Source organism: Lissotriton vulgaris, chromosome 4_1 (genome assembly GCF_964263255.1).
Source record: "Lissotriton vulgaris chromosome 4_1, aLisVul1.2, whole genome shotgun sequence".
NCBI classification, from domain to species: domain Eukaryota; kingdom Metazoa; phylum Chordata; class Amphibia; order Caudata; family Salamandridae; genus Lissotriton; species Lissotriton vulgaris.
Window position 1 is genome coordinate 2101485674 of NC_141691.1, and position 24141 is coordinate 2101509814.

At 44.2% G+C, this 24141-nt stretch overlaps 1 protein-coding gene across 1 annotated transcript; it reads right to left on the bottom strand.

Moving 5' to 3' along the window:
- Positions 1-677: 677 nt before the first annotated feature.
- On the bottom strand, positions 678-22956 carry LOC147725121 (uncharacterized). The gene is made up of 2 exons (XM_086918178.1): positions 22677-22956; positions 678-2254 (listed from the first exon to the last, which is right to left on the bottom strand). Exons 1-2 carry the CDS (start codon positions 22954-22956, stop codon positions 678-680), a joined length of 1857 nt encoding a protein of 618 aa, XP_086774304.1.
- Between the last annotated feature and the right edge of the window lie 1185 nt (positions 22957-24141).

A 24141-nucleotide genomic window follows, 5' to 3' on the forward strand; every position in this document is an offset into this window, starting at 1 on the left:
AAGTGGCTGCAGGCCCATTTAATGGCAAGAGCCTCCCTCTCGATCTGGGCATACCTGGTCTCAGTCAGAGTTAGAGCCTTGCTGGCAAAATCGAGTGCCGTCCACTGGCTGGGTTCATGTTCTTGGGTCAGGACAGCACCGAGGCCCACCGGGCTGGCATCGACGAAGTAGGAGAGAGTGGCTTTCTCCAGGAGAGCATCCTTGATTCCCTGGAATGCTTCGTTTTCTCTCGGGCCGCACTGCCATGTGGCATCTGTCTTGGTCAGCGCTCGTAGCGGCTCGCTCCGGGTGGCCAGGCCCGGTATGAACCGGCCACAGTAAGTGGCCATGCCAAGGAAGCTTCTCACTTCCATCGGGGACTTCGGTGCTAGAGCGTCCTTGATGGCCTTGGACTTCCTCGGGTCAATCTGGATGCCCTCCTGGTTAAAGACATAATCGAAGAATTCTATGGAGGGTTGAAAGAATTGACATTTCTCTTTGTGGAGTGTCGCTCCATGGGTGCTCAGTCTCTTTAGGACATCCGGAAGGTGCGTGTGATGTTCTGACGCTGTGGCGGAGTGTATCAAGATATCATCGCTGACGTTTATTACTCCCGGCAGTCCAGAGAGGAGTTCCCGGATGGTGTTCTGGAACACCTCCGCCGCTGATGAGATGCTGAAGTTCAACCGTTTGTAGCGTTAAAGTCCAAGATGGGTACTAAAGGTGGTAATGAATCGGCTTTCCTCTGCTAGTGGCAGTTGATGGTATCCGGCGTTTAGGTCTATTTTCAAAAACCACTTCAACCCGTTCACATCAGCAACGATGTCATCCATAGTGGGGGTCAGATGCCTCTCCCTCCGGATCACGGCGTTTGGTAGCCGCATGTCGATGCACAGGCGGATTTCGCCTGGTTGCTTAGGCTTCTCTACAATGACCATTGGTGATACCCACGGGGTGGGCCCCGTGACCTTTTCTATGACGCCTAGGGTCTCTAGTTTTTTAGGTTCCTTCTCTACCAGTGGACGGAGGTGAAAGGGTATCCGACGGTGACGCAGGGCGGTGGTAGTGACCGATCTATCGATATGTAGCTTGATGGGTTCACATTTTATGCAGCCCAGGCCTCTGAATAGTTCGGGGAATCGTCCCAACAGTTCATCTACTTGATGTGCTCTGATGCAATTGGCAAAGGCTATTAGTTTCAAGTCTTCAGCTGTATGACTACTTATCAGAGTGTCGGCCTCTCGGTTGATTATGTGGACTGTCGCCATTACCTGTGACTCGTCGGCCTGGATTGGTATTGTGATTTTTCCTTTGAGGGGTAGTGGTGTGTCCGCTCCGTAGGGGAATATCCTTGTCTTGGACGGCATTACCGGAGGCCGTGGGCGTAGCTTGTTGAACTGTTGCAGACCCATCACATTGACGGTGGCGCCAGTATCAATTATGGCCTTAACCTCATTCCCCGCCATCTGCACAATGCACGTTGGCTGTGGCCGTCGTCGTTGCTTGAGTTCTCGTGCGAACGAGACGATGTAGGCCTCCTCATCCTCCGATTCCGAGTCATCGTACACCGTGGGTAGGTGTTTCTCTGCCTTCGCTGGCGGCGGGTCGGTCAACGACTGTTGACGAACAGCTTTAGTAGGCGTCCGTGATTTCTTGAACGTCTTTGACGTGTTTCTTTTGCGGCAAACCGATGCAAAATAGTTTGGGATTCCACAATTTGCGCATGTCTTTCCTTGGGCCGGGCAGTCCTTGGCCACGTGGGGCTCATGCCCACAATATCCACACCGTGCTCGGGAAGGATCCCTCCGATACTCTCTTTGTGGTGGTCCACGTGGTTGAGACCGCACTGCATCTGCCCGTTCCACCTTGATGGTTTCTGTCTTGATCTGTGGTTTGTGTAACGCTTGTTCCATGGCGGTGACTCTGACGCTTGAGAGTTCGTGAGATCTGGCAAGGATTAAGATGTCTTCCAGCGAGATCCCTGGTTTGCGTAGAATCAACCCTCTCAGCGCCTTGACTCGACATCCTTGAATTATCTGCCTCCTTATGGCCTTTGGTTGGTCTTCGTCGGTGAAACTGGCTAGCTCCCTGACGCGGGCATGGAATTGGTCCATCTTCTCACCTTCCCTCTGGCGTGCTTGTCCCAACTTGAAAACTTCGAAGTCTACATTCAGTTGGGGGTCAAAATGGCCGTTTAGGGCAGCAACCACTGCGTCATAATCATCCGTTGCCCCCGTATTAGGCAGGTGTTTGAACAGTCTGAAAATTTCATCCCCTGCATAGTGCAGCAAAAGCGACCTTTTCACTGCTTTGTCTGTATCTCTCGTGACTACAAAGTAGTTTTCCAGTCTTTCGAGCCATATCTTACACCTTGGTGAGGCTGTGGATGGGTCTTCCGCTACACTGAACAGCGGTAGCACCCCTGTTGCGGCGTGTTGAAATGGGATGTTGATGGTGGTCGCAGGTGCTTCTTAGTCCGCCATAGTGACAGTGCGCCTGGATAAGGTTGTCTGTGTGTTCTTCCTGCCCCGTCTTTATAGAGATGGTGTGTGTGTCCTTGCCAACTGCTATCCCCTATTGCGCCGGCTCTGTGATGCCATGTTGCAGCTGAGCGGCTCACGTCAGTTCCGTCGCGATTTCTACAGGCCTCTGTAACGCCACGTGGCAGCTGCGCAGCTTGCCTCTGCTCCGTCGCGGGTTCTGCAACCCTCAGGTGGCGTGGGGGTGGCGCGAGCTGGTCTGAGGGCTTCCCCAACCTGGGTTGCTGCTTGTGTTTCCTCCAGGGCATAGTAGGGCACACACCCAGCCGATTCCACAACTCACGCGCAATGGATGAGCATTCGCAGGGCGTTTTCCGCGTCTCACGCGCAATGCGTGAGCATTGGTAGGGTGTAGCTCCGGTCCGCGACTCACGCGAGATGCGTGGGGATCGGCATGCAGTCGCAAACAGTGGTCCGGCTTTGCCCACTCCAGCGCCGCATCCCTCGTGCAGCTCCAGAGATTATTCCACGGCCCAGGCGTGGAGGCAGGGACAGGCACGCAGGCCCAGGGCAGAAGAGCGTATCATGCGGCAGACACGCGGTAGGCACTGCGGAAGGGAGCTGGACGCTCCGAACTGGCACAGGTGCACGGGCGAGGGTTGGGCCCCCTCCGCTCGTCGCCAATGTTGTGTGCTGCTTTCTGGGCCACCTTTGGCTTAGGTGGGGCTCGCACTCTGGCGCGGGGGCAGTACGCGCGGCAGCAATAGCACTCAGACCGACACTGGTATCATGGTCGAAAGTGACGTGCACGAGCGCCCGTCCTCCTTTTATTTAACCCCGCAGGCCACGCCTGGCCTGCGGATGTAGGGGTGCGTGTGTGCGTGCGGCAACTAGACCGCTACCAGCATTACAGATTAATCAAGGTCCCCGGAAGCAGAAGCTCCTCATCGTCCCTGGGGCCGATGAACATTGGGGACTCCTGTAACCCACAGCTCCTTATAGAGTAAGTATATGTACCGGGTTTCTGTTCCTTCTTCTGCTTGGTTTCTTCACACCCTCCATTATTTAAACAACAGAACACGCTGTGTTCCTGACAATCTTCACTATGTGTGCATGTGTGATTTTGTAGGATGGGGGAATCATGCAGATTGTTTAACCCATTGCATGCTTCTATTGGCTAACAGCCGTCGCAAGCACTACTCCGTAGTGCTGCGCATGTCCGTTGGCCGATGAGGCCCCTCCCACTCATCAAAGCCTCTGCACTGCGGCAGAATTGCCGCCGAGGTAAACAGGTTAAAGACGCCATTGTTTGTTTTGAATTGCCTACCTGGCCGTGCACAGGTCAGGCAGTCACAGCCTGTGTGCAGGCTGAGTGTGGCAGCGATCGGCCACCACGTGACTAAACCAAGAGTCCGGGGAATGTTCAAGCCTGCTCATGGGTGGCTCTCTTTATTTGTATTAAGTTCTGGATATGGCACAGTTCACAAAAGGTTTAGCATTTTAACCCATGTTTTCAGTGCTCAAGGTAAAAAGGTCTATACTTTCCTGAAAATCTTCTGGTTCCGGGTTTAATAAGTTAAATAAGTTAGGACAGTTTACAACCAAGCAGCTGTTTGTCATTCGTGAGACGGAAGTTTACCTTTCTGCTGAGCTGTTTTGGGCACTGGGTTTGACTTGCATAGATCGAAGTGGTTTTCTTGCCTGGTGTGTATTTTTCTTAATGCCACCACATATGCTTCACAAGGAGATATCACTCCTAGCACTTGCAGTTAATCAACGTCACTGTATTCGTCTGTTTTCAACTTTAAACAAGCATTTCAATGCAATAGGTCTCACATTTGCGATAGTTTAAGCTATTGGCATTGTAAATGACAATGCCTTTTATTTATGTTTTAAAAAACAAAACATAAATAAAAGGTATTGTCATTTACAATGCCAATAGCTCACAATTGCGTAAATGTGAAACCTATTGCATTGCAAATGCTTGTTGTGCATGTGTGCACAGCTGGCAAGTGCCTTTGTGGCCACTTGAGGCTTCCGTATAAGGAGAGATATTGTCTTTCACCTTGGACGTGCTCAGCTACATTGGGTGTAGATGCAACTGGCAGAATTGATTGATACCAAAAAAACAAATTGTCACTGGATTTCTTTCATATACAGCACATAGATAAACTATAATCCCTCATAATCCCAAAAAACACTCAAACAATGATCCCACTATAACATACAGTGCAAAAAGGTCAATTTATTTCTTTAGTATGTGTGAATAATATTAAAACACAATTTATATAATAAAACACCTATAATAAAACACAATGCATCTGTTCAACATATTTAAAAACAATAACATTCATCTTGTCAGGACAAAACATAACATCTTATAACACTTTTACCACAGAGAACCCTAAAAAAAATAGGGAAACAAACAATGAATTCCTCGGGAACTATCGAGCTAAAAGTGTACTGTCTATCATTCTTCTTTTCCCTATTTTTTTAGGCTTCTCTGTGGTAAAAGTGTTATAAGATGTGATATTCTGATGTGATGAATTTCTTTGTTTTGTTTTTAATTATGTTGATTTGCATTGTGGTTTATTATATAAATTGTGTTTTAAAAATATTCACATGTACTAAAGACATTAATTGACCTTTTTGCCTGGTATGTTATAGTGGGATCATTGTTTGAGTGTTTACGGGATTTAAAGTTTATCTATGTGCTGTATATGAATTAAGAAATCCACTGTTGATAGGGTGTTCTTGCTGATTGAGAGAATCAAGGGACAATTTTTTTTGGTATTGATAGTACTCCACTCCCTTGGTTGCTGACAAGGGGTCTCTCTGCTCAAACACAGAATTGATTGATTGCCCGTCAGTCATACACTTCCAGCAGGTTTATTTAGGTGTTTGGCAGCAGTGGTTTAGGCTTTTTTAACCTGATTATTTTGGATTTGGTGCATCTTATAGGATTCTTTTATCACATCTCACATTTTAGGTTATTTGCTAAGAAAAGCCACTATTCAGACAGAATTCAAAACGCTAAATGCGCAAATGAATTTCGCAAACCAAATTCCCTAGAAGGAACTCATCCTGTTACTCAAGATTTCACAGCCAAAGTGGCAAATCATTACACGGATAAAGCAGACACGTTGGAATCATACTTAAAACAGAAACAAAGCACTAGCATTAACCCTTGTACAAAACAACAATCCTAGAATGCTCGAATCAAGCCTCTCTGTTCCTTCCAACACATCTCACACGATGAATTTATGGACCTGGTCAAAGCAAGCAGGACTGCAGGCAGCCCTTCTGACTCCTGTCCGCCACAAACTTTCAAGACAATTCTTTTAACAACCTCTTCTGCCACTCCAGTAGAAAGAATCATCAATCATTTCTTAACTACTGGAATATTTCCAGAAGAGCTCAAAAAGTCATACATATGCCATTTACTGAAGGAAACAAACTTGGACCCACTGAAACCTGACAACTACAGACCCATTACAAATGGACTGTTCCTGGGCAAACTGATAGAAAGAGAATGACATACTTTCAGACTTCCAATAGGGTTCCGTCTGGGAAGAGGCACTGAATCTGCCATCCTTGCCATCTGGGATGACGTAAAGAATACAGTTGACCGCAACGGGGTTGCTGCGCTACTCCTCTTGGACCTCTCAGCTGCCTTTGACACGGTTGACCATGACCCTCTGAAACAAAGACTCTATGAAGCCGGCATAGAGGAAACTGCTTTAGACTGGATTGAGTCCTACCTTCGAAACAGAACTAATATCATCCATACCCCACCTTTCTCTTCCAAATCGTACTCCACAAAAGCAGAGGTCGCTCAAGGTTCTATCATCTCGCCCATGCTTTTCAACATCTACATGAAGTCATTACCAGTACTGATCAATAAATTTCACCTTGTGTGATATAACTATGCAGATGACACGCAAATACTCCTTCAACTGGAATTCCCCAAAGACATTGGAACATCACCAATTTTTAGCTGTCTCAGAGCCTTGTATCAGTGGATGACCTGGAGCCATCTCAAATTGAATGCTTCAAAAACTGAAATACTCATGTGTGGCGATTGGAAACATTACAACCCGCTTGCCGCATGGCCTGATGAACTGGGATCACTGCCTAAAGTATCGAAGGAAGTAAGAAAACTCGGAATGACCATGGACTCCAAGCTGTCGATGAATGCCCAAGTGGATAAACTAGCAAGATCAAGCTTTGCTACTATAAAAACGCTGCAACAAATTTTCCCTCATTTGGGATTTCCACACAAGGTCCAAGCTACCATCTCCCTTGTTCTGTCCTAACTCGATTACGCCAATAGCCTCTACCACGGATCACCTTTAACGACCATGAAAATACAATAACGGATTCAGAACTTGGCTGCCAGACTACTCCAGCATATCAGAAAGTGAGACCACATCTCCCCTGCCTTGAAATCCCTGCATTGGTTACCGGTTGCCAGAAGATCCACGTTCAAGCTGCTTTGTATCACCCACAAAGCAATACATGGAATGGGACCACTCTTCATCAGGAATAAAATCACCAAACACATTCAACTAAAGGCACCTCCGCACTAAAGGAGAATCTCGCCTCAAAATCTAACCATACAAGAAAAAAACCATGGGTGGCACATCCTTCTTTTTTCAAGCAGCTAAACTATGGAACTCTTTACCACCCAAAATAAGGTCCACCGATAACCACCTTATCTTCAGAAAACAAGATTTGGCTCTTCCCCACATAAGCACCATAGGCAAACAAAAATTTACAGCATATCCCTCTGTATACACGCATTTCTTTCACTATAGATATGTACCTATCTTTGTGTATTACTTTGCATAAACATGTAAAATAAGTATGTTGTTGAGAGAAAAAAATAAATAAATAAAAATCATTTTTGGTCTACATTTACATACTTCCATTGTGCATCTATGCACCTTCCATGTACTTGGATCTGTGTGTCTGTTACTTTTCTCCTGAAAAAGCATATCCACTGCACTACCATATTTCTCATCCTGTGCCTCTATCAATATCTTTAATTTACATATACTTACCTCCTTTATGTATCTATATACTTTCAATGTAATTATGGATCTATATATTTTTCACTTTCTTCTAATTTAGCATTCCCAATGCACTACCCTATTTCCCAGCCTATATATTTTCTAGCCCAACATTCTGACTCATCTCAAACTTCTTCTACTACTCCTTCCAATGCACTCCCCTATCTCTCATCCTATATATCTATCAATATATCCTCTGCATCCACTCTCTCATTTATCCCAAACCCCATACCACTACTATGATTGCCCAAATAACCCTTTCTAGACTCTCTCTTACTCTACCCCTCCTTGCATCATCTGACACCTTTTACTATACCGATCCCCTAAATCAAACCTTTCTAAATTCTTCCCTCTGAGTCCTCTCCTCCAAAACTCCTTTTTACTCACCCAAAAGCCTCCTCCTACGGCTAAGACCTATAAATAAATAAATAAATCCTTCACTCTTTTATCCCTCCACTATCCTTTTCAATCGAAAGTAACAGACTAACATGTTCACTTCTCAAATTCCATATCCACTACTCAAATGACTTCATTTATTTTACTATACTCATTATCAACAGTAATCCTTTATGGGTTGTGGAGTGGCGTGCTACTCGCCAGAAAAGCGATTCAACACCCATCAGGGGTAACAAGTGCTATATGAATGCAAATCTTTCCTCCCCTTTTATCCCTCTGGTAACCTTCTCACTCCAAGTAACTGACTAATATCCACCACTGAAATTACTTCGTATTTCACCATATTAATTCACCACTAATCCTTTGTATGCTTCCCGAATAGCGTGCGCTATTAAGCGCTATATAAATAGAAACCTTTGTCCTCCTCTATCCTTCTGCTATCATTCCAAATCCAATTAACTGACTAACCTATCCACCACTTAAAATGTACTTGCATGTTTCACTATACTAATTCAACAGTAATCCTCTATGGGTCCCGGAGTAGCGTGCTACTCGCCAAAAAAGTACCTTGACACCTCGTCAGGGGTAGTAAGCGCTGTATAAATGCAATTACATTACAAGTAATGCTTTGTAGCGTAGTCACAAGGAATTATCTAAGAATTCTGCAAGATTATGCAGTATTATGTGAGAAGATCAATTCTGCATTTAGTGCTATTTCTTTAGTGCGTAAATGTCCTCCTAGCATCCAAAATGAACGCAAGAAAGCGTTTTGTGCTTAGAAATAACATCAAATGCAACAGAACACAAATGGGGCTCTTGGGGGCAGGATTTCCCCAATTTCCTCACGGCATTAAGTGCTATTTCGTTAGCACAAAGTGTACCGTCCTGTCCAAAATGGATGCATTTTGTGCTAAGAAACAGCGCACAATGCGGTAGAAGAGTAATAACAAGTGGCTACTCGCACTCATTAAACCCCTCCCAGGTGTCTTTCCTCCTCTCCACCCTGCCCATTTAACTCCGTCCATTTCACCATTTAATTATTTCACTGACAACGTGATTTGGTGCCTTAAAAGGTTGTTGTTTATTCAAACATAACATGGCTGCACATTTTGCAATTTTAGTTGGTCATTCATAAACATCCATATTATTGTATACCTTCATTGTACTTTCATTGTCGTTTTTTGCTCCCAGCCAGTACAGTTTTGCAAGAGGTTTCTTTTGCTGGGCCTCCATGTCTGCCGTTCCAGGCTTTAACTTGTTAACGAATTTTGTGGGCATTTGTCAGGACTTGCCCGGGCTGTAAGTGCTGTTCAGCTTTCTCTGGACACTTTGTTAGCCACTTGCCTGTTCCTCAGTGCCCTGCCATGTGGCATCCCAAGGGCCCTGTGTGAGCATCTCATCTCCTCTACCTGTGTGTTGTTATTTAGCTCCCCCAGTGCCCCTGCCGTGAGGCATCCTAAGACATCTGTGTGAGTTTTCCATCTACCTCCAGTAATTTTTATAACACATATGGATCACTTTTTATTCACTCCATTTAGTGAGCACCACCAATAGATTAGTTCACGCAGCACTATACATGAATAAATGTAATGTACTTTACATGCTTATTCCTCGTGTAATATAGGCTTACATCTTTTGTTTTAGAACACATTCCCTGATGAAGGCTCAATAGAAAGCATTGGAATGATTAAGAATACTAATTAGAAATGCAAAAAACAGCCTTACAAATGATGAGAATGGAAAGATGCAATAAACTTTTAGTTTGAAAAGGAATTTCGAGTCATTGGATGATTGACAAAACTTGATGAACATTGGATTAAACAAATAAATCCTGCTATAGGACAATTAGCAGTGACGAGAGGACGTTACCCCAGGTTTAAAGGGCACGCAGTTTATTTTCAATTAACACATGTGTATGACGGAATACACACTCTGGAGCACGCCACAACTAAAGAAACAAAGCCTTGAAAGAAGGGTGGTGCAAGTGGAATTCACGCCATGTCTAAATTGGACATAGAGTTTCCTTGTTTCACTAGAAACAATCTCATCCATAAATGGCTCAAGTTTGTACTCATTTTTATTTCTCAGAAAGTCTAGAGTTAGGCAATCCAGCATAGAGTTAGTGACAATATCCTCCAGCTGATGGTTGCGATGGAATTTCACCAAATCAGCACGGGATACCTTCATACAAGCTACTTCAGGGTTACTCCAAAAATCGGGTAGCCTAACCTCTTGCTCTCATTTCTTTTTAAGTTTGAAGTTTATTGAAATAAGAACAAACAAAGGCAGGAAATGAAGAAACAATCATAAGTTAAGGAAGCTAAAAATCTCTCTTACAGAATAATGGCAACTCATTAAAGCTATGTCATACATAAAAATAAAAATCGTAGTAAATATCAGGTAATGCAAAGGAATAAGGGAGTATCTGTAGTAAAAAAGCATAAAAATAGAATGATAAACAATACATGTAATGCAGAAACATTATAAGTAAATAAGAAAATGTGCTCATGGTGGTTTACTAACTTCAACATTACGCAAAGGGGATTTGGGAGGAGGTCTGGCAATCTTAGATAAATAATCTGTGATGGGAATCCATAAAAGGTCACGCTTAATTGCCAAGGAGATGGGGGAAACAAAATTAGTATCTAGACGATGGTTAAAACAAACTGCATTCCACCAAGCATTAAAGGAAACAACATTAGCTTGTTTCCAATGAGAGGTAATATGATGAAAGGCAATGGCTATTAAGAGGTCAATCAATTTATGGTTATGGTGCGTGTCACGACCTCCAAATACAATTCTCGCTACCTTCCTCTTCTCATAAACAATATTTGACACTAATTCCTTCCCTTACCCAGTACCTTGCTTCGCTCCCATCCACCAACTCTATCCCTGTCACTCATCTTTCCATTTCTAACGCTCTCGATCAATCCCTTTCCGCTTCATTTATCTATAAATCTTTGCAGTCTTCTACAAACCGTACTAAATCTAAGGTTGAGTTGGCCTGGGAAAAAGATCTATCTCAAATTTGGTCATTCACTTTGTGGGATAAAATATGGTCCAAAATTCACAGTACATCCAGAGCTGCTAACACTACACAAACCTTATTTTTTATATATAATCGTACACTTTTTACTCCATCGACTCTGTCATCATTCTCCCCAGACACTCCCTCCACTTGTTGGTCCTGTCCTTGCCCCTTAGCTGATTTGAAACACATGTTATTTGATTGCCCCCACATTTTACGTTTTTGGCACTTGGTTTGGTCCCAATTACAAAAGATTTTTCGCTTTACTTTTTCCTTTTCAATCATTCACATTTTTCTAGGATCTCTTTCCCCTGCTTTCACCGACACGCACCATAACCATAAATTGATTGACCTCTTGCTCTCATTTCTAATGTATGCAAACCATTGGATTTTTTCTGTCCCAGTGAGTCCCATAAGATCTTTAACTTCCTCTTTAAAATACCTGAGTTCTGGGGTTACCCATAGTCTACGACAATATGATACAGGGCGTAGACCAATTTCTTTGTCTATGGGTCTGATACCTAGGTCCAGTCTTAGAGGGATAAGGGGAGTACTGACTGGGAGAGACAACAAAGATCTCATAAAGCAGTTTTCTGCCTTGAGGATGTATTCAGTTGAACAGTGACCCCACAGTTCTGTCCTGTATAAAATGGCTCCCCGGGCTTGAGCTTTATACATTTCCAAAAAGGAGGCAACTGGTTTGGAGGTGGATTCCCGGTGCAATTTTAAAACACCTCCTGTTGTCTGTACCAGCTTTAGTTTACCCTTGGCTATCTGAGGGCCCCACTCTATGTTGTCAGTAAGGGTAATACCCAGGTATTCGAATACAGTAACCCTATCCAAGATGATACCATTTAGAGAAGGATTGGAACGAGTGATCTTAGGTGGATTACAGATCATGTTCTTTGTCTTTAAGGTGTTAATCTCAAACCCCCTTTTCTCGTGAAAGCTGGTAAAACTATATAGGGCACGCTGTTTTCCCATCGGGGATTTGGACAGTAGGAGGGTGTCATCGGCAAACATAAGTGCCACTACCTGCTCATTTCGTAGCTTGGGTGCATCGAAATATTTGACCCCTTTGAGATGAGCAATTAGGGCATTAACAAAGAGACTGAAAAGGGTGGACGCTATGACGCATCCCTGTCGCACTCCTCTATTGACCATGAACCTCGGTGTCAGGGCACCCCTTTTACCACTTCTGACCTGCACAAAGTGTTTAAATGGAGTCTCTTGAGAATATTAACAAGATAGATTGGAATCCCCATATCCGCCAGAACTTCTCACAGAATATCCAAGGGTACCAGATCGAAAGCCATCTTGAGGTTGACAAAAATTAAGTAGAGGCTGCCACCCTCTACTTTCACCGTTTTCCAATATAGAAGTTGCAGTCCTAGGAGTTGGTCTACGGTGGATGTTTTTCCCTAAATCCGGCTTGGTAGAGGCTCAATATCTCAGATTCCTCCATCCACGTCTGGAGGCGATTGTGAATAATTCGTGCAAAGAGTTTTTTGACTCACGCCGATCAAACTGATCGGGCGGTAATTTGCAGGGATTAATGGGGAGCCCTTTTTAAATACTGGAGCAATTTCAGGTATGGGGGAGCCCTGAAGTATGGCATTGAACATCAGACAGAAGTACAGGGTCCAGATCACAGGTTGGTCCCTATAAAAATTCCCAGGGATTTTATCAATACCAGGGGTTTTTCCTGCAGAGAATCTCCTTATCGCACCCTCCACCTCCAACAGTGTGATCTTTGTGCCTGCTACTTGTTTAAAAGTGGACAATGTGGGAGCGTCTTCCAGGCTGAATGGGAAGTCATTGTGGTTATTCTGGGGGGTTACAAGGCTCATAGATGAACCTACTACCGTCTAATACAAAGCCCCAAAGTGTTCCATCCATCTCTCGGATGGAATACTCGGCTCATCTGCAACATAACCATAGCTGCTGCCAGTTCTCACTATTGCCCAGAATTCCCACATGTTCCTATTACCCAGGGCACTTTTTATACTGTCCCATCTATTGTTTCTCATTGCTGCTTAGCCACTGCAATAGCCTGTTTGTATTCCTGCCTCCTCAGTTTTACTAGGCTCCTAGCTGGGGCTTTAATTGACTCAATTAAACGAGACTTTGCCATTTTACAGTTTTCATCAAACCATGACTGGGTCTTCTGATTTAGCCTATGTGTAGTCACTACCGGATTGAGTAGATCAGCCAATGCTGCCACCAACCCCAGATGTAGTTTAGGGATTTTGTTTGCCATCTGCCACCAACCCCAGATGTAGTTTAGGGATTTTGTTTGCCATCTCTTCTTGTCCGAGCTCAATTTAACCACTAATCTCCATAAAGGTCTTATAGACAGCTGAATATAAGGCACTCATTTTATCTAGGGATTATTTTACCATGGGCCATTTGAGCTTTCTTCTATTATTAGAAAGATTCAGTTTGCTGTTCTGGGTTGGTTTACTACCTTGGGAAATGCCAGTGTCAGGTAGTCTCAGTTTTAGAACCAAAGCGTTATGGTCACTGTCATGTCGGAATAAAATCTCAAAATAGGTGACCATAGGCCATGTCCTTGTCTCGAACAGGATATAATCTATCTATCCGAGATGTTTGGCTAACGCGATTGAACGTGGCCTTACCTTCGCAATCGGACTGGGTGCGTCATTTGCAGGCTCTCATAGAGTGGGCCATAGTTATCGAGTTCAATTGGAGAGCCAGTGGTAACTAAGCCTTAATTGGAGTAATTTGGAGCTCAGGTATAGACCATTGCTCATCTTCGTCTATGGTTAAAGAATTTCCAATGGCAGGTAGGGGCTCATATTGACAATTAAAATCACCTGCAATGATCAATAGGCTATCACCAGAAATGGTGGGGATAAAAGTATCAAGCAGGGCCAAAGTTATAGATTCTTTCCCAATCTTGACAGGGCGAAACAAAATGCTGTTAAAGTCACCCTGAGATAGGATGGGAAATTGAGTGTGACACACTGAAGGTCTATAGTTGGAGTAGTTAATTGTGTCACCATACAACCCAAATGTGATGCTACCAATTTAGATAAGCCCCCATACGGTCTACCCCTTTCCCCTATCGATGCCAAGTGATCAAATGACGCAAAGCCCAATCTTACAGTCTGGTGGAGAAATGTGGCTCAATGGTTAGAGCGGCAGACCCTGATGCAGAGGTCTGGCCCGGGACCAGGGTTCAATATTCCACGGACCTGATAATTCTCGCCTCTGTGCCTATTCCAATCATGGAGTCCCACTCTGCAACTCTGGGCAATAGCTTGCTTAATCTCCACAACGGCTCCCACAACGCTAAGGATGCCTGGCCTCCACCTTGGGGGTGCCCAGGAGTGGACGCCTCACAGGGAAAGCCAGAATGGGTTCTACAGCGGTATTCGTACAAGCGCCTTGATACCCTTGCGGGTGAGTAGTGCGCTATACAAGTATCAATTTACATTTTCAATTTACATTTACAGTCTCCTCTCTTGCCCACGTCTCCTGAAGTAGGCATACATCATATTGGTCTATGGAAGACCCCCAGTCAGGGCAGGCAGTTTCATTAGATAGGCCTGCCACATTCCAGGACAGAATTTTAAGTTTATTCTATAGTGAAGTGGTGTGGCTCACTGGTTAGAGGCGGCAGACCCGTAAGCAGAGGACGGCCCGGGACCAGGGTTCGATTCCCGACGCGGCAGGGTCGTGGACCATGGTCAGCGGGCTCGATAATTCTCACCTCGGTGCCTACTCCAGTCAGGGACCACACTCGGCAACTCTGGGCATTAGCTTGCCTCATCTTCACAACGGCCCCCCCAGACCGCCAGGGATGCTTGGTCGCACCTTAGAGATACCCATTAGGGACCATCTCTCAGGGTGAGCCAGGACGGGTTCCCCAGCGGTCGAAGCACGGAGATACTCCTCCGGGAGTCGATTCCTAGCGCTATATTAAAAAAAAAACACAATTCTCCTGGGAAGTCTCCCCCTCCCGGAGAGTCCAGATGGACAGGAGCTAGAGCGGCATAAATAGTGGTATGAGAACCACCAGATTTGTATAGCCTCTTACAGGGAGAAGTGTCCTGCTTCTGTAACTCTGTGCCTTCCCCAGTATTCACTATGGGCTGTCTATAAACCTGGATTAAATCAGACAAAGATTCAGGGGCCCACATTCCAATTATTAAAAACTTCCGGGCCTCTCAGTCTGTCTACATCCTCTACATCCTCCAGAGGGGCGAGCTGGTGTGACACCGGAATATTAAATATGGACGGAACATTTGGGGGAATTATGTGAGAATCCATACGCCAACTACCACAGTCCAGGGGGGTATAAACTTAACCGGTATTTCGGGGAGAAGGGTAAAAAGAGTCCAGAGTAAATGCTCTGATGGCAGTTTGTTGACCTAAAAGGCGGGAAGGAGGAAATATCAATCTACGGACGACTTCAGGGTGCTTGAAATTAATAATCACACAGTCCCACAGTCACCAGCCCTGTTATAAGGGAATCGTTTGTATGTAGCCATCCAAAACAATATCTTATTTCTGAGTTCTAATTGTGACTCATTTTGGCCATATCTGAGTTCGGAAATTCCAGCCAGAATAACTACATATGGAGCTGCTGTTGGGGGTAGATTAATAGTTGGAAGGGACGTTTTTTGTGTTTCTCTGAATAGGAGGGTCCCACCTCTATTCCCCTCTGTGCATGTATTACCCATTTCCACATTACGAATTGAGTTTGCCCCTGTACATTGGTTTTGTTTTTGGACCTTCCTCCCTGCTTGAGGATGGGTCTCTATCGGTGCTTGCCCAACCAATTGAGGGATGGACCTATCTACCATTTTTGTAATAGAAGCTGCCTTTTTAGAATTAGCTGGAACCGGGACCAAAATGGTTTCTGAGTTGGATTGAATTTGTCGAGTATCAGGAACATTTTGATGGATCTCAGCTCTTATTTGACATCTAGGTAGTGTGTTGGTATTGGTGCTCTGTTGGCTGGTGACCTGAGTTTTACCGACACTAGCTACTAGGTTTTGGATATGATCAAAAAGTGGGGCAATCTCTTCCTTCACAATGATTCTACATTGAGTAAGGAGATCTGATAGTAATATTTGGGCCCAAGATGGATATGGTTGGGCTACCAGAGACGCATGGTTATTACCCAAACAGTTCTCTGATCTAGGGGTATTTAAAGTACCTTTTGCATTCCCATCCCCTACCTTTTCCCCTTGGGTCCCCTAGTGTTGCCCTGCTTTCTCTTCCTGTCCCTCTTAGTTATTTTAACAGTGCCCTCTCGAGTAAATTCTACTCTAGGCGTAGGGGATGGCACAAAGGCTTGCAAAGGGGGACATTCATATACAGATAATTCAGAGAGGTTTACAGCATTATCTGAGGTCGATGATACCAAGGGAGAAAAGTCAGGGGTAATAGATAAACGTCTTTCCGTGAGTTCAATTTCTGTAGTGACTACCCCAATCTCCTTCTGTAGCATTAAGTCAATTGCTGTAGGCAAATTTGCTGAAGAAGTATTTGGGTTGGTACGAGGTCCTTTGACAGTGCATGCACGTTTTCTTTGGGTACGAACAGGAGGATTAGTTGTAGGCATCATGAAAAATGACCTTACTCCCAGGGATGGAGGCCAAGAGGGATGCCCGGCCCAGCCATCTCTGGTCAGTGACGGGCAAGGACGGACATCAGAGCAAGAGTAAGAAGGTGTGTGAGACATAATTAGTTTCATAAATTCCTCCTCTGAGAGGGATGAAAAAACAGATTTATTCATGGATGGGCTCTCAATGATGTAATGATGGGCCTGATTTCTTTCTAGGCAGTAAGGGTCCTCTCTTTAATGTCCATTGAGTATCCCGACAACCAAGATTGCGGGAGGTCTATTCCATTTAGATGCGGGCGGAACCCAAGGTCTCCGCAGTGATTAAACCCCTCCAACAGCCAGTGAGGGCCGCCAGAACAGACCTGTAATCCCACCCACCCGATTTAGAGGTCGGTTTTCACTGCCGGTCACTGCCAGGAAAACCCTGGAGGTAAAGGGAAGTGCAAGTGGATAAATGCGCACTCACCATGAGCTGAGAGAGGGCTCCCTGGGGAGGTGACCACTTTCTTTTGTATGAAAATCACACTTCAGGATTGTTTTTAAAATTCTAAAGTAAACAGTGCGGTCAACGCTCGCTTCCTCACGCTGAAGGAGCGATGGACCAAACTTCACAAAGCATTGGCAGGGACCGCCGCTGTGGCCTGTGCTTTGGCAGCAGCACCTCGGTCAAGACAATGGAGTCATTTACTCTGCCACCCTGTGGAGAAACTGGCCCTGCAAAGTTTTAATTTACGCCCTGAATTCTTCTTGTCTCCCAGTGCGAGGACAATGTTTCGATGATGTTGCTACCTTTATTGTGAAACAATCAGGGCAGAGTATTTACAAACTCCTCTGAGGGAAAGATATTACTCTTTATGGAGGATGGGTTATTTAAGGGAAGCTTACTAGTATTTAATTAACAAATTACTATTGAGAACACCAAAACGCACAGTATTAAGACCTAAGGGGCACTGCAGTGTAAACACCAGTAGAGAATTGTACCACATATGCTGTGAGCCTAATATATAAAGAGGTGAGATTGACAAGTGCAATATTTCAAAATATTTAAGAATTGTGAACAGTCATGTCGTCTCTGTGTCTTCGAGGAGTACTAGGCACTGGTGTTTCCTCAGCGTTGAGATCTTTCTGTAAATTGAAACTTCTCAAAAATGGGTTCCAGTGCTGGATTGAGCTTTATGGCTCGCATGATTCCTGAAAGAAAAAAATAACACAATACATTGAAATGGATGACAGCGTGGCTTGCAGTAGTCTTCACACAGTTCAGGTCTCTGAGTAAATAATGGAGAAAGTGTGTATGTTTCAATGCAAACCTCAGCTGGAAAACGTCTACAAATGTATGTGGCAAAAGACCAATAAAAGCCTAGCCTTGCTACAATAGCAGAATGAAAAACAGCACCAATAGGGCTAACATTAGAAGAGAAAATAAATGCAAGTTTTTGTAGACTAGAGAAATATATTTAGGCAGCCACCATAGCTGTGAAGGCCACAGGCCTGCTTTGTAGGGAACACATGCTTAATAAAATATGTTGATAAGAGTAGAATAGACGTGCAAGGCAGCCGTGATGTTAGGCTTTATAAAACCCTAGACATGTAGGAGTGGTATCTCACGCTTCAGACCCAGACACGCCAAGGGCACTGAGCTAGTTTCAAACCCCAGGTGCAGACTTTTTAATCATGTGATTAGTTATTTTTGTAGAATAGTATTGCCTTTGTTAACAAAAACTTCTGCTGGAAATTTCCATCAATAATTATTATGCATATGATGTATTCACATTTGAACTGATCCAGTATATATTTCACGGCGTGCTCATGTGCCACAGGAAGCTTTGGGTCACAGCTGAACAGTTTTTTATATTCTTCCTCCTCGATCGAGAAAATAAACTCTGTGCTTTGCTGCTAAAATTAAAGTTGTGTTTTTTTTTTTCTTTCATCTTGAGAACATTCTAATGAGCCAGCCAGGACTTCATCTCGAAACACCCATATAGTCTTCGGCGGAGAGCTGCCTGCCGTTGATAGAATAGAGTCTGCGCGATATCAGGTAAGAAACTAACAAAGTATTATGCTAAGTCTGTCTGTTCAGTATCAAGAAATAACAAACTTCTTGTATTCTTCTTTTCATTTTTTCCTTCCTTTCTTTTCACACCACCCCCTACCCTCAAGGGGGCAATTGGATAAGGGGTCAGCCTAGCACAAAAAATCAGAAATGTGGCACCACCAAACCAGCGGCCTATGGCTGGAAACCCTGTAACGAGAATTGTACGATGACTGTATGTTTTATTTTTAATGTTGTATGTAAAAGTAAGAAAAACATGTTGAAAAAAAAAACGAGCGAGAAAAATCCGACGTTTCTGTCACAAAGGGGGGGGGGGAGATCGAACTTTGGGGCATATTATCAAGGAGGTTTATCTCCGCTTTTTTGGCTTTAAAAGCCAAGAAAGCAGAGATAAAATTATCTCCCTATTACCTAGCTGTCGCTAACACCAGTTAGCAACAGCTAGTAGGAGATTGCGACCATCTTGGGCCCCACTTTGCATGTCAGTGATATTTATCACTAATGACATGCAAAGTGGGCGTGCCAAGATGTTAGCGACTGAAAACAGTCGCTAACATCGCTATCTCCTATTACCAACTTTTGGAGATATTCGCGCTAAGCGCGAATATTTCCAAAAGCTAACACCTGCCCTGAGCAGTTCTTAGCCATGTTATCCAATGGGAGGTCGATAACATGGCTAAGAGCATTAGCTCGGTAATGCATGAATATCGCTGACTTTTCAGCGATATTCATTCATTTGCGGCGATTTTTATCGCATTTGCGATAAACCTTAGTAATACCAAGGTTTATTTGCGGTAAAAATCGCCGCAGCGCAGCGATACATTTTTGTCTCTAACCAAGCAATAGCGATAATTATCGCTATTGCTTGGTAATATGCCCCCCTGTTCCTTGCAGTTTAATAACATGAGGTTTTAGCAGTCAAGCACAGAAATGTAAAATGCATGCATGGTGTTTTCTGCTTTCTTTTGCTATGATAAATGTGAATGTCTTTCTTTTTTCTCTCTAAACATTAATGTGTCTTTTTTCTTTTTAAACATGAATGTTTTCCTTTTTATTTTTTTTGACAATTATACATGCATGGAGATTCCTAGTATTTGCTGGAAGACTATCTAGTGTGAAATTTCCTTTGAGAAAGAAAGGAAGGGACACTCCTGGGGATGGCGGAGATCTGATTCACGGGCAGTAGTAAATTACCCAGTAGACAGCTCCTGGAAAGGACATTCCAGTCAGAGGTGCTCCTCCAGGTTTTAATGAATTACCCAGTAGGCAGTACTTGGAAGGGACACTCCGGTTAGAAGTGCTCCATCAGGCTTCAGTGCATTACCCAGAAGGAAGCTCCTGGAAGAGGCACCCTCTTTAGGGGGTGATCTAGCAGGCATTAGTGCAGGTAATCCTAGCTGCCCCAGAAAACCTGTACAGGAATAGTGACAGGACAGGTCACAAGTGTATGTGGCCTGATGTGGTAAAGAGACAGTCATTGGGTCTCGTCCTACGGAACGCGCATGCGTTGCATAGGAGGAGATCTAATGCCATCTGCAGAGCTTTTTCAGCAAAGAAGTGCACGTGTTGCATTGCTTGCAATGCAATACGTGCACATCTTGGTGATTTCCTTTCGGGAGCGCGCTCCTGAAAGGAAATCGCCATGCCCCCTCCCACTGCTGCCACTTTCGCTGCCCTGCAGCTTTACTGCCACGCAGCCAATGCTTGTTAACATTTCAAATTGCCTCGAATGCACACTAGGTGGTGCTGTCACACTCTTAAACTCATCGAGTGGCAGTTCTATCTCCACACCTCAATGATGACTTCTAGGTGTTTTCTAGTGTATGATTGCAGTTGACTGAGCAAAATACCTATTTTATGATTATCTTGATGCTGCTTTCTTTCTATAAGTGATACAAGGAAATGAAAATAAATATGTTTTATGTGTAGGTAATCCCTGTCTTTATACTTCAATTGTTTTACTCTCCATCAATTCTTGTCTCTGAATTAAGGTAAGGTACGATAAGGTAACGTTTATTTTGCATAGTTAATTAAAACCAGTGCAAAGCATGTTACAAAGGGATCGTAAAATATCATACTTTAAAACCGTTAAAAAATAAACATACAATTAAAAGGTACAGTGTGGCTGTCCATGTGCCTTTTTACAAAGACGGAACAGTGGTTTCCCTTGCGTCCTTCTGTCCGTCTGCTTGTTAGCCTGTATCTGTGTTGTTCCCCGGTTTTGGCGGTCTTGGAATTCTTTGCTCGACCATCGCGAGAAATTTGACATATCTGCTGTTCAATTTAGTATTTGCAGGATTCTGGCAGGCGAGCACCGCTTGCCTTCTGGTGCTAATCCCTTTTTGCTTAAACTGATCCTTAAGGAGCAGTTGGCGGGCTTGTTGTAGTTCTTCACAAAGACAGGTGACATGGAAAATGTCACCCTTCTTTGGGTTACAGAGCGGGCAGGCCTCGTTGCCCTCTGTCCTGAGCCATGGTGGGAGATACTCTGTACTTGGCAGAATCCTAGTCTGTATTTCAGGAACCTCATTTTTGTGGCTTTTGGGTAACCCTCACTAAAGTGTGTTTGTGGTGTCAAAGATTTGTACGAGTTGAGGGTCATCCATGCATGAGATCTTTTGAAAAAAGCAGCCTTCTCCTCTAGTAAGGAAAGTAATTTGACATTTTTCCAAACTAGATTTTTAAAAGTGTTATGCCCAAGTTTCATATCCCAAAGCGCAGAGAGTTTAGTCGCTCCCAGCGCTGCCTGCAAGTAAATTCTTGCCTGAGATGCGTCCCTGCCTTGTATGTGCTGCCATAGCAAAGAGTTTAATGTGTCTGTAGTGGTGGTTCTGAGTTTGTGGCAGCAAATGATGTATGCTCCGTGCCTGGCTAGATCTTGTTTTTGCAGGCCGAACTCCAGTCTTATTTGAGCAGGCGAAGTATGGAGCGGGAGCGAAAACATTGTTCTGTAAGCTTTAACCTGTATGTTGTCCAGGTTTTTGGAGTCTCTTCCCCGCAAGGCCTCGTTGCCGTAGGTAATCAAGGGGAGTAGCTTCGCCTGAATGACTTTCAGATAGGGGGTCAGGGTCGGTCCCATCAGTTGGGTAGCTACATTTTTCAACGTCACGGCAATCAGTGCTCCTCTCCTTCTTGTTTCCTGCTTCTGCTGCACAAATGAGCCTTCTCTATCAAAAATAACTCCCAAGTATTTATGCTTTAAGCTGGCTCAATTTTTAAACCGCCAAGAGACCAGGTCTTCTGTTGTTTCTTTTTTATGTTAATTGACATTGTACGAGTCTTGCTCAGGTTTATTTTTAAGGTTTTTTCCATTGCATAACTGTGCATTAACATCAGAAGCTGCTGGAGACCAATATAGATGTGGCTGAGTAGTACAATGTCATCAGCGTACAGAAGGTTACTCAGAGTTTTCCCTCCCATCCTCGGGGAGTGGGAATTGCAGGTGTCGAGTAGTCTTGGTAAATCCGCCATAAAGAGATTGAACAATATTGGAGCAAGCACGCACCATTGTTTAAGTCCTTTGGTGGTACGAACTTTTGAGGACAGATGGGTGCCGCTTCCTAGTTTAACCTGCACCCAGGTGTCAGTGTGAAGAAGCTTCAACATGTTTAGAATCGGCTGTGGTATGCCCCATTGTGCCAGTTTCCCCCCCATAGTCTGCCTCTCTCGATGTTGTTGAATGCAGCACTGAAGTCGATGTAGCACAAATGCAGCAGGAGTTTTTTGGTTTTTGCTGCATCAATAATTAATGAGATTGCGGGGATATTAGTTGCTGTGCCGGTTTTCTTCCGAAAGCCGGTCTGGTTCAGTGGTATGATCAGATTTGACTCAGCCCAAAGTGCGATCTCCTCTAAGATGGTGCCCGCGAAGTATTTCGTCTCGTTGTCAAGGAGGGCTACTAAGCGATAGTTGTTTGGGTCCATCTTGTCTCCTTTTTTGTAAATAGGGACGATCGTCGACCCCCTCCAGGATTCTGGGATTCTGTTTAGAAGCCTAACTTCCGTGAATAGGGTTTGCATGATCTCCGCCCACTCGGAGTTTTTTGCTTTAAAAAGGGCTGGTGGGATACCGGTTGGTCCTGGAGCACCTTCTTTCCTGCCTTTGGTTATCTGCTTTTTAATTGAGGCTATCTGCTGAGTTCTAGAGGTGTCTTGGCTGTTGGTGAGTGAGCCTTGATCAACCTGACCCAATATCGCAGACATGTGCATTTCGCAATCTGACTCTGTGCTCTTGTTAATCCTTTTTTGTGCTCCTGCATACTCTGAATGGTCATTGAAGTGACTGGAGCGGTAATTAATCCAAGTCTCTTCCGTGATGTGAGATCCTAAATCTTTGTGCTGTGGGCGCATGATCCTATTCACTAATTGCCAGAAGCGGGCACTGTTGTTAGTTTTGGTGTTGTATAGTAATTTTGCCCAAACCTCGTTTTCAACGTCTTTTTTAATATTTCATTTTGTTCGATTGAGCACAGCCCTTTGGTATTTCAGCTCTGCTCGTAGGTAGATGTTGTTAGGGGCTAATCTCAGCTTCCGTAATGTCAGGTTTACTGATCTTTTTTGTGTCTTTAGTTGTGCTCCCGGTTCTTTCTTTAGGTTGTTTTTACTGCTCTCTTTGTGAGGATTAACTTTTGGGGCAACCTTGATTGCCAGTTCTCTTAGCAGTATTCCCATGTAGTGCTCCCAATAGGTAGTGTGCCCGACAGCAATTGATTTTTGGGTGTTGTATAGTTGAAGTGCAACTTCAGCCAGAATGGTTGAGTTAACTGGCGTGCATTTGATCCTTTTTTGGTTCATGGAGTAAGTCAATCCAAGCGTTATATCTGGCCTGATTGAGGTTGGCGTCTTTGTTATTATATGGCATTGCTGGGGGCGATGATCACTTTCACACTTATCTCCCATTCTAAACCCCAAGATGTATGGGAATAGCGCAAGACTAACAAAAGTGTAGTCCAGAATGGAGCTTGCTGTGGTCGAATAGAAGGTTTCTACTGGAGGAGAGTCTGTCAAAAATCTTCTGTTTAGTGCCCGAAGGTTTTGATGTTCTAGGTCGTAGAGAAAGTGGTTGTTTTGATGTTTTCTCCTGTTTAGTGGGGCACTTTGCGTTGGTATAGTATAAATTCTGTTTAGAGTCATTGCCTCTTCTCCTGCTGACGAGCCAAGTAGATCTTGATTTAAGTCCTCAGTCAGAAGGAAGAGTGGTTTTTCCATCTGGGTGACATATTCAGCCAATTGATTGGAGATTTTGGAGGAGTCTTTAGCTCTGTTTTTGGGATGGACATATGCGTTGATTATGCATACCACTTCTTCTTTATTCCCTAGGGCTAATTTTATCTTTACTGCTAATGTTGTAGATGAAGATGGATCCATAAGGATGGCCGAAGATATTGATATAGTGGAAACGTAGGTGGCCAGATCTCCTGAATGGTGGCCAAATCTGCTGGTCCTTGCTGCTGCTATGGCAAAGCAAGTATAGCCCGTGATGTGCTGTGGAGTTTTAAGCCAGGTTTCTTGCAGCGTTATTATGTCAAAGTGAGT